This window comes from Rhea americana, unplaced genomic scaffold (genome assembly GCF_003343005.1).
Source record: "Rhea americana isolate MKP2758 unplaced genomic scaffold, rheAme1 scaffold_58, whole genome shotgun sequence".
NCBI lineage: Eukaryota > Metazoa > Chordata > Aves > Rheiformes > Rheidae > Rhea > Rhea americana.
Window position 1 is genome coordinate 3791365 of NW_028186734.1, and position 16137 is coordinate 3807501.

At 37.4% G+C, this 16137-nt stretch overlaps 1 protein-coding gene across 1 annotated transcript in view; it reads right to left on the reverse strand.

Annotated features, from left to right (window-relative positions):
• Positions 1-2008: 2008 nt before the first annotated feature.
• Positions 2009-16137, reverse strand: part of ROCK1 (Rho associated coiled-coil containing protein kinase 1) — a 91595-nt gene continuing 77466 nt past the window's right edge. The window contains exons 28-33 of the mRNA XM_085319337.1: positions 15404-15474; positions 10268-10356; positions 8994-9072; positions 8616-8877; positions 7646-7853; positions 2009-3523 (exon numbers count right to left, since the gene is read on the reverse strand). Of these exons, the coding sequence (XP_085175463.1) occupies positions 3520-3523; positions 7646-7853; positions 8616-8877; positions 8994-9072; positions 10268-10356; positions 15404-15474 (713 nt within the window). The 3' untranslated portion in view covers positions 2009-3519. The remainder of the gene's footprint in view (positions 3524-7645; positions 7854-8615; positions 8878-8993; positions 9073-10267; positions 10357-15403; positions 15475-16137) is intronic.

The following is a 16137-nucleotide window of genomic DNA, read 5'->3' on the forward strand; positions in this document are numbered from 1 at the left end:
ACTTGCTTTTGGCTATAGCCTAGTTGGTTGCTGCTAAATCCCRCTTTCAGGAGATGCAGTATCCTCTTCTCAGACTGCTTTGCCACAGTTAACTACTTTTCCATTATTTTCTTTTCCTGTTTCCTTCAGCAGGAACGGGGAAATTTGAAAAGCGAAAGACACTGAGCAGATTTTGGCATTCTACCAATGTTAATGAGCCTCCAGCCTACTGCACTAATAGAAAACGGAAAAAAAGGTGGAAGCAAATGAACCAAAATCAGTCACTTTTAGGCAGAAAAATCTAGCCTTCTCAGTTTTTCAAATGGTGTATAAAACTACATCTTCACTGAAATGACTGAAATCGTGTTGATTTATGCCAGCTCTTCATAGCTGATACGTTCACATATCTTGATGACTCTCCATGGCACTGTATTAGATCTGGCWAGGTAAAACAATCGTGTAAGAGATTAATAATCACAAAGATAATAGTTAAGCAAAGTAAGCACAAAGTTAAGCACAAAAAGGTAGAGTTGTAGTGAACACAGCAGAGAATTAGTGTCTTTTTTTTGAATGGCTGATAGCTTGCTAAAGATTTAAGAACAATCCATTTTATACCCAAAATATCTGCCTGCACAGTTGAGATTGTAGGRATTACCTTTTAAAATGCTAAAAACATTTGATAAACTATAGCTATTCCTGTAGATAGACATCTTGCTCGTACCAGCCTACGTCTGTGTATCAGAACACGAACTGTAATTTACATGTCTAGACTTTGTTATTACAGTATTTTAGTTGCAACTTACCCCACATACAAGTCAATGTAATTTTACACTGTCTGCTGCTTTTACAAGCGTTGAAAAACAAGTGCAGAATTTCAGCATACTACCATTTCCATAGCTTTTTTAGCACTCTGTGAAACAAATCCATTTTCCACAGTTCTTCCCTCCTCCCACTAGTCATTATCTATTCATAAGAGTTTTCATGCTGTTTTTCCAATCATGAAACCTGGAATTACGAGATAAGCCTTTTTTGGGTTAAGAAATGAATCAGAGTTTTTGAGGCTGTTCACACAGTCAGTTACACAAAAGGGAAAGTGGAAAAGCAATCTAAATATAAATCAGTTTAGCTCTTGAGAATGACCTGACCGTAGGCCTTTTCTATTGTTCCGTTTCCTACAATAATGTAGGTATTTAAGTGAGATACGTTTACATTTATTCAGCTTACTATATTATTTCCCACTGGGGCATGACAGGCGAATAGAGCAGGTCACAGTTATCACCTGTACTGCTTTGCAAGCTAACGGTCAATGCTGCAAGAGACTGSAGAGCTGGAAGGTAGTCTTTAGCATACTACATCCACAGCTTTGAAAACTGCTGACATTTCTGAAGTACCCAGCTCAGTAGAGAGGAACTTTCCAAAATCTGATGGGTTACATACAGCTATTATCTCTACTTCCAACCTATGGGACCTGCAATGGACCTACAATCATCTCCCTCATAACTTGTGCCTACTCCACTGTCTGGCAGGCCTTAGCAGACTACCCAGGGAGACACATGGACAGCTTCATGGGATGCATAGGCTGCTAAAGGAGGGCAGCCTGGTCCAAAAGTCAGGCTTTTTCTTTTGAACAAAGAAGATTCCTTTTTCTGGATTCCCTCCCCTCAAATAAGTGGGATTTCTGAAACATCAAACTTGCATCATGAAGGATGAAGAACCTTTACACCAGAACCTCAGCAATCACAAGGTAAGTTCAGGGTGGTGGCTGAACATACATAACGGAATCAGGCTGCTACAGCATTAATCCAGTAAGTTATACAAAATATATATTTTTTCATTTGTACAGTATTAATACAATTCATATTAAATTATATTTACTATGGTACTTACTTATACTTGTAGAATAGTAAGAAATTTTTCAGAGTTCCATAGGCATTACGTTACAAATACACCTTGCACAAGAACCCCTTCAATGTCTGAATGCTTACAAAAAAGTGCAAACTGCAATCAGTAGAAAACACCATGCCAGTCATTTTCAAAAGGGTCCTTCCATAAATTACTTTATTTCTCATTAAATGAGCACAGAGTCATTACCTTATTAATAACAGATATGTTTATTATTACATATCCATCAGTGCGGCTTTCAATACCACTTGAAACATGCAAATCGTCCTAAGGACGAATCAGTTTTCCAGTGCTTCTTATTTAATACACAACTGCAAAGCCATTATAAATTACTGAGGAGGTATTTGGTTAAGAAATAAAATAAAATAAAACCATACTGCCCATACCATGAATGTATTCCCRCTACAAAGCAAGAGTTTGACAGCATTTACTGAAAAATCCTGAATTATCTGGAGTTTGGGTGTTGTATGTTTTTGTTTGCATTGCCTACACATCTCTTGCCTTAYGAACCAGACCAGTCTTTCTTTGTAAGAGGAATTCTCATTCAAAGATAACATTTAATTTAGAAAATGTATCTAGCATCTACAATACTTCAACCAATTAAACTTCAGTAAAACCACTGATATGCAATAGTTTTTTAGAGGTTTCCTTTGTTTAGTTTTAGAATTCTACATTTATTGACATGGCAATAATACAATTATCTCAAATGAAGGCACTAAAATGACAACGTAAAACCCAGTAAAGTGTTCTAAGAATAATTTACATTCCAAACAGTGYATACATTTCTTAAATGTTTGTTAACTTAATGTATGTTATCACTTAAAATTGTAAGGCAATACATTAAACAGTTATAGAAATGATGACCCCAAAATATGCTTCCAAACTTGGTTCTTTTTACTGTTAGTTTCTAATGCCTCTAATAGTAAAATAATTTGGTATGGCTTGGCAAAAATGCATAGATTAAATGCAATTACTTGTTGTCCCCCCTTTACAAATTTGCTAAATCAGTGTTTTGTAAAGCATAACGCAAAATATTTAACACTTTGATCCATTCCATAGTGGGTGATTAGCATTAAGGCTGCTAAGAATAAGAACTCTGCAGTGAAGGCACTGAAGTTCAAGTGATAAGGCTTCATTTTTAATCTAGTTCTGCAGTCTTCAAGAACTCAACTTTGGGTCTTGAAAGCAATTGCAGTCCTTCTCGTTGAGAAACCTTCCTCCTCTACGCAGTTTCATATGCTCATCTTTACATAAATATCCCCTTCACAGGGTAAACAGTCTTCTTCTTTCACTGATACGAAGAGAGTTGGCTGCATTTCATCATGATTGACAGGCTTTTTTTTTTTAATCCAAAAAGGCAGCACCTTTTTCATACACCTAGCTAAGCTTTATTTGCTTTAACTTGCATTACATAGTAATAATTAATCTAATCTACCTTTAGGCAAACCCGCAATTAAACACCCTCAGCGTGCTTTTGTGCCAAAGCAAGGAGGAGACAATAATAGCAATCTTAACCCTGAAGCCTGTGATAGTTATGTTGAAAGGAACAACAGCCCGTCTACACTGCTCTGTGTGGTTAAAAAAGCCCTGTTTTTCAGACCGCATCCCATGAGATTCCATTAAGCACTGTACATGTGGTTAGCTGGAATAAAGAAGAAAACAGACAATTAATGAAAAATGAATATAAAAATTAGCTTCATAATGTTAATGCATGCTTGCTAAGAGCTTAAATGAAAAATTATTTATGTAACAGATTTTTTTTTATTTACATGTAGAAATATACCTATGCAATCTTCCACAAACTCTTCATAATTTTAAATGACATTAAATGAACACAGARGTCAGACAGATGATGTTATTCAGCTTTACAAGTAAATAATCAAGGGTAAACACTCATGGGTGTACTCACGGCAAATGCAAACTGACCCTTTTTTGTTGCAGGACAAGAAAAGGTATAGGGCTAAAAGTAGGCAGACGGCAGTTGCCAGAGCTCAGCTGATGCACCAGATTCTTTCTTTTTTAAATACATATTAACTTTGTCAGGTGCCCTGGTCCAAATAGATTAAAATAAAACAACTCAACCATGCTGATATAGTATGTCTAGCTTAGCATACCATAACTGAGTAGTTTCAAATCTACAATCAGTAATGCAACTACTTGTAAGTTCATAGATGTCATAGAATGGTAAGGTTGGAAGGGACCTCTGGAGATCATCTAAGTCCAACCCTCAGCATCATGAAGTCTTAGTTCATATTTATCAGTGATAAGTGATTAATGAATAAAATTAACTGAAATTATAATTACACTTAATTATATATGAAATTCTCTTTACTGGATCTGATACACCTCTCCATCAAGTCAGTAGAGTGGTGCCTATGAGCCACAGAGAGAGCTGGATMAAACCTAAAAAGTCTTAAAAATATTCGTTAAAGTCTATGTCCATTCAGCAACACATTTAATGCCTACTTCAATGCTCTGAAGCCTCATCTGGAGTTCACTGAAGTAATAAAAAACCTTAAGTGAATTTACTTGCATAAAGTTAAGCATGTATGAAGTTACTGAACTGCATYGTGGTAGGTTTCCATCACAGATCAGGTTCTGCTCTACTGTCTGACAAGGCAACAATTTTCAAATGTTTGATAAAAGCTAAATGCATGTACTCCATAAAGATCATCACTGCTTCTCTTCCTTTGCATGCTTAGATAAAGAGATCAGGGTAAGCAMAAAAAGCAGGGCACAGGACCTTGAGTTGAGGGCAGCTGACCGAACAACTCACTGCTACCTGTAAGGAAAAGGTTCCACYGTTCCTCCACTTGCTCTTTTTCTATTCTTTCCTCCCCTAAATATGAACACCCTCATATTTGCTTCTCATCAGCTTTAGCAATCACCACACTCCTCAGTGGGCTGCTTCCACTCACTAGCTCAGCAAGAGCTTTCTGTCTACAGACACCTGCAGCTTTCTGTCTACAGACAACTGGATCAYGGACCCTGACTGATGTAGATCAGTGCCGCTGCCTACTCAGGAGCAGACTGTGGAAGATCCATGAAGGAGGAGAGAAGGAAAACCCTCCCTCTCACAGTGGCAGCAGACTATCATATCAGATCAGCTGCTGTGCCGTCACCAGTTAGTACATAAGATCTGTTGAGTTCAGTGCATAAGATCTGTTGTAAATAATTTGTTTAATTATCTACTATTTAAATATCTCTTTAAAGTCTGGTAAGTTAAAGTGAACTTTGCTAAAATAAATCCAAGCTTCCTTCTTCTTAGGTGTATAAAATGGAACCAGGTAGTGACATCAGGCACCRGCTGACATCCCATGAATTATTTTTAACCCCTTAAACCAAGAAGAAATAACCTGCCTTTTTCTTTTCTATTCTTCCTCCCTCCCCCGAAAAAGCATTCCTTGATTAATTTCCTGCTGGACTGGCAWATAAAATCAGTTTACTGAGGTAATCTGCAAGTAAGAGCTGACAAAAGATAAAGAGCAGAAAGGTGCAGCTCTCCTCCTTCTSGTGCTAGTGAGCTATTAGATAGACTCCGTGTATCTCTAGAGCTCACAGCCTTAGAAAATGAGCATTAAAGATAATACTATCTTTTCATTTTAWTAAAGTTCCTTTTCAATACTGAAATACGTCTGCAATTCTCTACCACTCTCACATGAAAAATGCCAACAATAATGGAAATTATCTGAATGACTGATCTCCTCAGACCCACTCCTTTAAGAGTTACTGTAAATTTTCAAATATGTGTATCTGTTCATTATATAAGAAATGAGCTGCAAATTTATTCTTGCTAAAGGCAACCACAAGTCAATACCTCTATTAAAACAAAGTGAAAAGAATCAATGAATTGATTTAAGAAAATTGATTTATTTCCATAAAAGAGTACAGATGAAAGCTCTTGTGCTTTTTCAATTATCTCTAGGTATACCTGGAAATAGTTAAGATCTGAAATGAAAAACCTCAGAAATCAAATGGTCTTAAAAAAAAAAAGAAAAGAAAAAAGAAAAAGAAAAAACCTACTGAAAAGCTGACAGCTACGAGACATCTGTATACCAGAGCTGTTTTGCCTAATATGGTACTACAACAGAATAACAGCAACATCTTTTTCAAAAAAAGGAAGAAAAAAAAGCAGAATTAGACAGGCACAGATATGTTGGTATATGTATGTTGTGTGAGTGTGGGTGGGTGGATTTCATCTTCCGAACCTATCAGGAGGTAAATTACACTAACTGCAGCATATGCAAGCCATGCCACAGCCACAGAGCATTAAACAAATAACTCAGTTATTACAGCTACTAGAGGGCCTTGCAAGTGCAAATGGAAAGAACAGCGTACTCGGAATGAAGTTCAAGCAATCTCTTGGAAAAGGGAAAAAAGACTACCACCCTGAAAATCTAAATGTGAAATAAGTAAGTGTGCACTGCCTTTAAAAAGTGAACTCCACATAAGCAAGGTTTGGCAGGGTGAAGAGAAGAATGAATATGCTCATTAACAGAGAAGCATTTCTCAACTGTACTATCAGGATGTTGATCTTCCAAGTGCTGTTCTACATGGTTCCAATTAATGCAGCTTTAAGATGCGCACAGATGGCGTATTAAAATAATTCTTTCCATCTCTACTTCAGTCTCTAAGAGAAGCCTTGGATATATTCCACAAAGATAATAAAAATGCACTTTCCTTGCACTGTCAGCATTCCTTACACTTAAGGATGAAAATTCTCACTTACGGATGACAGTGGAACACAACCTATAAGCAGGTATTTCATAATAACTTTTATCCTGAAAACCGTACATCAACTCACTATCTAAGAGCCCCCTGAAATAGTATCCTCTCATGGCACTGGGAGGGTGGGCAGGAGGGGCAACCCAGCAGGAGAGGTTATACCTYTCCAGGACACCAGTTAGTAGTGGAGGGAAGAGGAAGACAAAGTCTGTCTATAATGCAGAAGTTTGCATTTGGTTATTTTGGTAGCACTGCCACCCAGGAAGCCTCTTTCCCTACTGCCGCACTCGTTTCCACTTCAATCTGCCTACTCCTTAGTTGTTCTCAGGGAAAGGAAGGGGCACGATGGATAAGGAAACAATCCAGATTAAGAATAACCTAGCAAAAGGATATTTTAAATCTGGCTTTGGTTAATGTATAGGCTCACAAACAGCTTTGCCAAAACAACTGATGGGATGGAAGATAACAAAGAATGAGCAACCAAGGAGCAAGAAGGGAATTAATATTTAAGCTGCCACTGACACCAAAAGAAATGGCATTACAATGGACTGGGTATCACAGAAATTCCTCAGTGACCTCAGACAAAAATTCCTGAGTCATTAATGTGTAAAATCCTCATTTTGCTCCATTTGTGGAAGACTTGTAGTTTACACAAGCTCTGCGGGTCAGTCTATGGATGGCTATACGTGGATCATCTGTGCAGTTAAATGCCACTGCCGAAATACCTGCTGAGCCTTGCCCTTGAACAGCCAAAACTCAGTCTACTCCCTCACATGCTTTGGCAGGCCAGTCACACGTATTTTGTTCCCTCATAGGGACTCTTCTGCCATCTCTACTGTACCTACCCAAATCCAAAGAACTGGTAAATTTACAAAAACAGCAACGTTCTGTCTAGTTCCCTTCTCATGATCTGAACAAAGATTTAGATCATCAGTTCCACAGTTCTAACTAGGGAATTATTACACAACTTCCGATTAAATAAGACTTCCAGAAGATTTTTGAGTTAAGGGATCTGTAGCTTTTATAGTTTATTTCTCACCTATTTTTTCCAGAAGTATTTTTAACAGCTTTTCGGAATGACTGATTCGCTGATGATCTTGTAGACATAGTTCTAGGAGAAGCACGAACAAAAGTAGATGGCGGTGTCTTAGGGATCTTCTTTACTAAATGAGTCACCCATTTCTTCTGTTCATCTTGACAGGATGCCAGTAACAACATATCTCTTGCTGAAGTTACATCATAACTCACTGTAAGTAAAAGAAGGAAGAAGATTCAATCAAAACTATGACTGATTATCAGAATAAAAGTTATGATATGGCAATTGTGCCACTGGGAAGAACACTGGTATCAATATACACATCTAGGCCCAAATGGATTATTTATTCTTGGAACACAATAAAGACGGGAAATTACAAACACAAGAAGAAACTCTATAAATCTCTCTATAGAAAGATTCTTATTTCTCTAGTCTTGTCATCAGAATCAAGGAAGCTCGTGCTATTTCAGTCTGAAAAAACTGGGAAGTTGTGTGAGTGCTTTATGACTGAATTCCAGAGTATACACCCCAAATACTCCACTTTGCAGGAGTAAAGAGAGGAAAGCTTTCCTGCAATGGGTGAAGTAGCTGAAGAGCCGGTCTTCAAAGCTGCTAGCACAGCCTGTTCGACACAGCACTGCCACATCCCTAACATGGGCCATCTATAAGGATGGAGAGAAAGCAAGTAGCTGCTGAGTCTCTGGGCACAACCTTGTAGGAACCTTGTGCTCTCAGAGTCTGCAGCAGAACCGCACCAGTTACACCACCAAAGGCCTCCCTACCGAGGCCTGCCACTGCTGCCTCTTCATAAGCAGTCTTAATGGTCTATTATTTTAACAGCACCTTTCACATCTAAGTTCATAAATTTAAAGACTAGAATACTTTTATACTAAGAGCTTTTATTTGCACCTGATGGCTTAACAAGTCTGGATAAAAATGCAGAGAAAACAAGATGCAAAAAACATGAGTATACCTTTGCATGGCGCAATTAATTCCTCCTTTTTATCCAAGTGGTCCCTATGGCACTTCACGTGGCATCTTCGACATTCCAGGGCAGGAGGAGGCTTAAAGACATGCCAAAGAGGTTTGGCACAGGCCTCACAGTTGGCTGGAAAGTGGTATAATGTTGGAATAAATTCATGGCCTTTGTGATTTAGAAAATTTGTCTTCTCTGCTGGCTGTACTGATTCTACTTCCAAATCCTTCCTGCATTCCCCCTCATTTGCATACAGAATCTGAAAAAGAATACTACCACGTTACTGTTGAAACACTACATATTTTTACACACTTTTCAATGAAGCTGCTAAGCCTTTTTAAGAGAATTAAATAGAAGTAATTCAATCCTTTTTACCTGGAATATCTTAGGAATTTCTTCAGTTTCTGCTCTATATACATCTCCTTGAGTTACAGGTCGGACATGGAACAGTTTACTAGAATTAAAAGAAACAAGATTCAGACACTTAAAGGCTACGTAAGTTCTTGAAACACAGTTAGAAAATTGCTTTGAAAATCTTATAAATAAGCCTTGTTTATGCAAGCAATACCATATACTCAAGGCTGCAATATGATTTTAGGAATTCACTCACAAATCATATAGATCTTGTCTATCAAAGTAAGACTAAAACATTTCATAGCATGGAAAGACAATCTTGTAATAAATTCAAGATCAAGATCCACCATGGCAAATTTACTTGTGAAAAAGGCTTTCAAATTCTTCCTCAAAACACTGGGAAGCCTAGCTGATTATTGCTAAAAAAGCATACTGATAACCCTGGATAGAGTAATTCTATGAAGTATATTGAGATTCACTAATTTTACAACCAAATCAACTTATCAACTGATGATCAGTCAATGCCAGAGGGTCACAAAAAGCCAGAGGGTCACAAAATGCAATCTGGGGCATGAAGAAAGAGATGTTATTAAAATCTGAGCAAACAATATCCTATACTGGATCAGGACTGTAAGACCATATAGCCCAACAATCTATTTTCAACAGTTACCTTTAAGAGATGCTTATGAAAAGAATATAAGAAACAGCTCAAAAAGAGAATGATTCTTTTCCTAGTTAACAGCAATTGACAGCTTAAGCACTTCCTGAGTTTGAGATTCCATCCACAGCACTGTATTTCTTAGTCACGATAGACATATTCATTAATTTTAAAACCATTTTCAGTTATTCTCTATGAAATCCCATAATATTGGTCAGCTGTTCAAATACACRCTCAATCATATAACAGCAAGGGGCTTCAGTGATATTTGATGCATTTTTCCTCCTGCATAATCAATGTGTAGGGATTACAATGCATGTATGCTTCATTGCCTCATGCCCTCTGTGATAATGAGGCTCTTCACTTCCATAAATTCAGACTAGTTAATAGCACAGTGCCACACTACTTCATGTTTAGTTTTTTCTCTTTAGCGTTAGGTAACAGTAGGACAAAGAAACAAGTAGGATCTTCTCTTAAAGATAACAGAAATACATAATTTCTGCATCCTGAAATACTAAGGCAAACTAAAAATTATTTGTGGAATTTTTATTCCACGCTTCCACATCTTTTATCCATCATTTTACAAGAAATGCTCTTTTGTTGATTTACATCTCAAACTAACAGTAGCTTTACTTACTCTATGTCTAGTACCATGGATGGATTAGATTGGTCCTTGTCCTTTTCATCATTATAAAACAGTATCTTTTTACTGCTCACCACAACATACTGGGAAAAGAAAGAGTAAAAACAAGTTAAATTGCATTTTAAAAAGCAGTATTTATCACACTCTGCTCCTATATGCACATAAAAAAATCTGAATAAATTAAGGTTTTTTAACCAGTAGCAGATTTTTAAATTACCATGAAGACAGCCATACTACTGAGAGTTGCATAATGCTACAGCTGCAATGATCAAAAACTACTAATGTATTGTCACCATAGCACTCAGATATGCTTGTGATAATTCTTAAAGTCTTTCTATCTATACAGGTAATTCTCCAAGTTCAGGTGCTACTTCAATGTTGCTATGAAAATCACCGCATCACTGAGCAATGCCTGGAATGCTCATCACTTGCTGATTAGGTTGTGAACATCTCCTCTCTTCTAGAGACTCGCAGGACTTGCTAGTACTTTGTGCCAAACAACTGGTAGTCCAACATAGTTAGCTGGAGCTGGGAGAATCTATTTCTTACACTTTCCAYGTAACACACTGGAAAAATACAGAGCAAAACCATACGAGTAGCAGGAGAGACTACGGCATAGTCTGATACACGTGCTAAATCAAGGAATACACTGAGACAGTAAAGGAAGGGTTTGTAGAAGAGGAGGAAGTAGATGGGTATTCTCTTCTTACGTATCACTTAAATGTCAAACCACACAGTATTTTCCAGAGTGGTAAAGACGTTAAAGAACAGAAATGTTAGGTGATGTGCCAGTAAGATTTTCCTGCCTAAGTGTTTTAAAAACCTTGCTCAAAATCTGCAACAAACACTATCCCCACAACACTGAAAAAGCAGAGCACTCCAGAATGCACGGGATTCTGGAGAATATGCAAAGAGCTACTGAGAAGGCACTGTATCAGAGCCAGGACATTGGACTGCAGGCCTCATTTTTAAGAGAGTTCCCAAATAGTGAGTATGTCTAGAACCCAAAAGAAGGAAAAAAAAAGGAAGAAAGAAAAAGCAGCCTAATGAAGCTGTCCTCAACCTCTCAACCTGAAGCACATGGGCACCCTTCATCCAACACCGCTTACAATTACACAGAATTATAAGCATGTGTTCATGTAGCAGGAAAAACCGAGCAAGATGCTCAGGAAAAAAAAATGTTCAGCATTGTAACCCATAAGCCAGTTTAGCTCAAACACCTCTAATCTAAACTTCCCAGTGAGCTCAGGCCTACAGAATTTGCTGTTTGTTTCTCTTTCCTGGGAGCTGCCAGTCCAATGCCTTGGCTCAAACTGTGTGTAAGCAGGAGCTCAGTGACAGCTGTGGCAGCTCCCTCTGAGATTTCAGATGTTTTGGAAACAAAGTATTAAAAGGTATGAGGTACTTCAGAGGAATTAAAAAGGACAGACTRTTCTGGCTGTATTCAGCTCCAGATTCAGGTGTAATACAACCCAGAAGTAAAGGGAAAGGAAAGAAAAAAAATGAATACAGAATCCATCTTGAATTCCAGTTACTGGCAGATAACTGAATGGGCTTCTGCACAATACTAATCCTGATGATTCAGGTAAATGGTGTTTACTATTCCTAAAAGAGCAGGCTGAACCTCCTCATTAGACAGGGACTTCAAGTCTGACCTCACAAACTGAACTCAAATGTTACATTAACAGGTATGCAGAATAATGTTTTGCATGTGCAGAACAAGCTGTGTGCTGCAGCTGCGCCTGTCTCCATTACCGGAATTTGGCTAAACAAGCCACAGGAGGTGTGTTTTGCCTCTGACTAAAAGGACTTCAAGTCTCTCAGACARGGATTATGGCTGCTGTAGCATCGTTCTTTAATACAAAGCCTGATCAACTTGAGCAGAGGCTAAGTTGTAATGACGTGAGCCTCTTGTAATTATGCCCACTGAARAAAAAAGGGGTTGTGCTTTTATTCCTTTGATCTACTTCAACAGAAAGCTAATGCCCTCTTTGCCTTTAAAGTTTGTGCCTCTGCCTTTCAAGATAAGGGTAAAGCCTTAAGAGGAATACTAACAAATGCAATTTCTGACTGAGCTGGAATTCAGTCATCACACACGATATGAGTTTTGGTAAAACAAAAATGTAACCTTCCAAAAGAAAAGTTACCTATAAGGCTTACAACAGTCTCAATGTCACTCCTGTTACAACAACACAAAAATTGTTCTGAGAAAAGTTCTGGTTCTACAGTGGTACTTGAAGGGTATTTTTTATCATATCCCTTTGGAATACAAAGGGGGTTCTAGATAAAACTATGGCTAATTCCTTCTAATGTTAGCTTGAGCTATGTTTTAGCTATAACCTAAGTCTTTCATCTCAAATGAGTCTTTTCCACACCAACACCTTTCTAGCTTAAGCTAAATGATTCAGAAGGGCAAAACATCAGTACTACTGACATTTAAGTCAAAATGTAGCAGCTGAAGTTATAACCCAGGTATCAATCAAATTATTCTGCTAATACAATTCGGCTTTCCTATTAATTTAAATTAATCTGGGCATGCCATATTTAAGGCTATATATCTCTACTAAACTCAAAATTGGAAGCACAGGAGAGTTTGGCACAGAAGCACCTGAAGAGACTGAGTACTTGCCAGCTTTGTTTCAGATGYAGTATCGTATAGTCAATGGAATACATATGTAAGTGACCATGGCCCCTCACTACGGTCTCACTGGTTTGAACCTCAGCTGGTTTAAGAAATCTTATCATCGTGATTCATTTTATGGAAGATGCATATATTCGTAGCTCAAATTCCTTCAACATGTGCGAACTATTATGCAAACTAGGAAAGTACAAATAGAATAACTGCCTGTAACATCTTAAGAAAATTGAGCTTGCCCATAGTGGGCAAACCTAAAGAACATCAGATAGAGTCTTTCACTGGAGAAGCTACATTTATTGGAAATTTTTGAATTTCATCATCAGAGGGTAAATGAATATACTCCATTTCTAGGAGGCAAGTAGAAAAGGCTACTAGATGTATCCTGACAAGAGAAAGTTACAGCCTAGGTATTCCAGAACAGAATAAAAGCTACACAACTTGTGCCTAAACACTGTCACTTCCATTTATGAGCGCTGCCAAAGGTCGAACTGCAACCTGGAGAATCAGTTCTGAAAGAGCAGGAATCAAACAGCCTTATCTATCAAACAGAACAATTTTCAATACATGCGCCAGGTCTGCTCTTCTGTTGCATCAGTCCTGGAATAAAGTTACAAATAGCTATGTTTCCTGTGACATCTGAAGAACATTCAAAGACTACTGCTGCCTGACTCAAATACAGTAGCAAGAACAGCTTCAACCTTGTCTTGATTTCCTGCAGCTCAGYCAGCATTTGCCAAATAGGGAAACGAAGTGAACGGCACAGAAAAGACTAAYTTCCTCTGAAACTAATTGAGAAGTATTTCAAATATCTAACAAAACTTGGGTTCCAGACTGCAGTATGCAAACAGCTTCAAAGTGCTGCTCATTTACCTTGCTTCTCCTCTGAGGGTCTGTGGGGAATACTCTGAGTAGCCAATATTTGAAATAGGGTAGAACTTAATGCTCACTCTCTGCAAACCAGAATTGGTAAGGGTTTTAACTAACAAGCAAACTTTCCCCTCAAGGAGGTCTGATGTTGATATAAAAATAGGTAGGTCTGGAACTGAAACCACTTCAATGGTATGAAGGAGGTCATGTTAACCAAAAGGAAAATGAGATATTTTGAAGGAGTTCAACACCTAAGGCCCAATACACTTAAGTGTTTCTTTGACAGAAATTAAATCCCTCCCCTTTAAACTCTGTAGGAAACAATTCTGCCACTTGTGGTAAAAAATTGCATGTAAACAGGTACATTTGAGAAGGATCTTTCAATAAAAGCTAGAGCACGATGTTAAAAGTGTCATGAACATCTGAATATATTCAAAGATTAGTTATTTGAAACTAAGTAAGGAAGACGCTGGGAACAATAAACTATTTCATATAAATTAGTTGCAAAGTTTTCAAAATCCTATTGTCCGTGTTCATTTTTGCAATTTGTTAAATAAAATAGTTCTAAATGATTGTCAAAGAGAGGGGAGGTGGAAAGCCAGAAAACAATCACAAACTGGTTCTAAATTTACAGACATCTCAGGACATTTGAAGTGTCAAAGAACCAGAGGAAAGATGACATTATACCTCTACTTTAGCCTGCTTCTGCAAGGCCTTCTTTTTTGGTATTTCTCCTGAAGCAGCTGTTGTTACAATATCCTCTGCAGAGGAAAAGCAATACTGCTTTCTTTAGACTGGGAATTCCTCCACAGAGGTCCAGTTTCTCAGAGTAAATCAGTTCTTTCCAAGTGAGAGTGACCATCTTAAAATAAGGGAGAAGGAAATGTCCTTGGAAATCGTACATGACAAGTTACAGTGAGAATAAAGACCGAGATAAAATAAGAGGCCCTACCACCTGTTGTGACATACCAAAATTGTAACAACATTCTCACTTTTGAAGAAATTTCATAAACTGTTCTCTTTATAGCAGACTAAGCCTTCATGGTAAACTGTTCTGCATTTTTATATGAGGCCAGAAGTGTTCTGTCTGCTAACCCCCAAAAGCAACTTTAATAACCATAATTGTAGGAAAAAAATATGTATATATATATAGTGCAGTATCAGGTAAGAAACCTGAAGGATCCACCTGTGCTTCCCACTCTGCAGACCATCAGTCAAAAAAGACGGTGTGATGGGCTCTTCTACGCCCTTCAGAACATTCATTTGTGGTATTCACTACTCAGAATTTTCTGTTGGCCAAATTGCACAAATAGCTTATATCTCAGTAACAGAAATAAAACGATGCTTACTCAAAGGAGAAATGATTTTTATTAATGGCTCCAAGGCAGCAACTGTGAAGCATTTTCTCACCCACCTTTTGTAAATTTAAACAATGTTATTACTCTTGATTGCAGACTGAACTTGAATTTTCTTGGTATCCTTTTCCTTCAATAAAGTAATATATAGATACTAAATACAATTGTTTTGTCTGTTTCTTAAGATGTAAGCTGTAAAGCTAATACTGTCATCACCATATGCCTAAAGAGCAATTCAAGGGAAAGAAAGAAAAAAAAATCCATTTTTACCTGTTTCTTCCAGCCATGTCGCTTTATATTTCCTTTGTTTGGTATTGAAAGCCAACCTTCAAGTCTTGATTCTGTTTTTTTTTTTTTTTTTTTAAAAAAAAAAAGTTTATTAAATAATTTTAAACAGGTAATAATAAAGCAGAACAACAGAAGACAAACTATTGCTAGAAAGGAAAATGTACTACATGCGGCAATAGGCAATTACCTAACAGGTCAGCAAAGCAGAATAAAAAGCACAGCTAAATAAAATACAGATATAAGCATTTATTTCATGCTCCACCACAAGCTAACACTTTATTATACAGTTACTGCAGAATAAAGTGAAGCTGTTTTCCTTGACGCCAGTGTCTAACATTGTACATAAATAGTTTGCAAAGAGCCAGGCAGAAAAGATTTTGCTTTGAAAATGTGTTACAGCTTAAATGGAGGATGATTAAGAGATTTTCAACATAAATATCATTTGACATTCAGAGGGGGTATATGAAAATATTCAGCAGGAAGAGGCAGCAAGTGAAACAAACCAGACCCACATTTTCCAAGGAAAAAAGAAAAAAGCGCACAAGAGAGCAAGCAAAACTATACAGGTGTCCCATTACTCACAGAAGATAAGCATAGAAGAGAAATAAATAAGGAATGCAGGAAGAATCAACTAGATATAAAGAATAAGAGACAAACATTTTATTCATTTTTGATCGAATAATTTTCCAATGAGTTTTGTAATAACATTTTCCTAC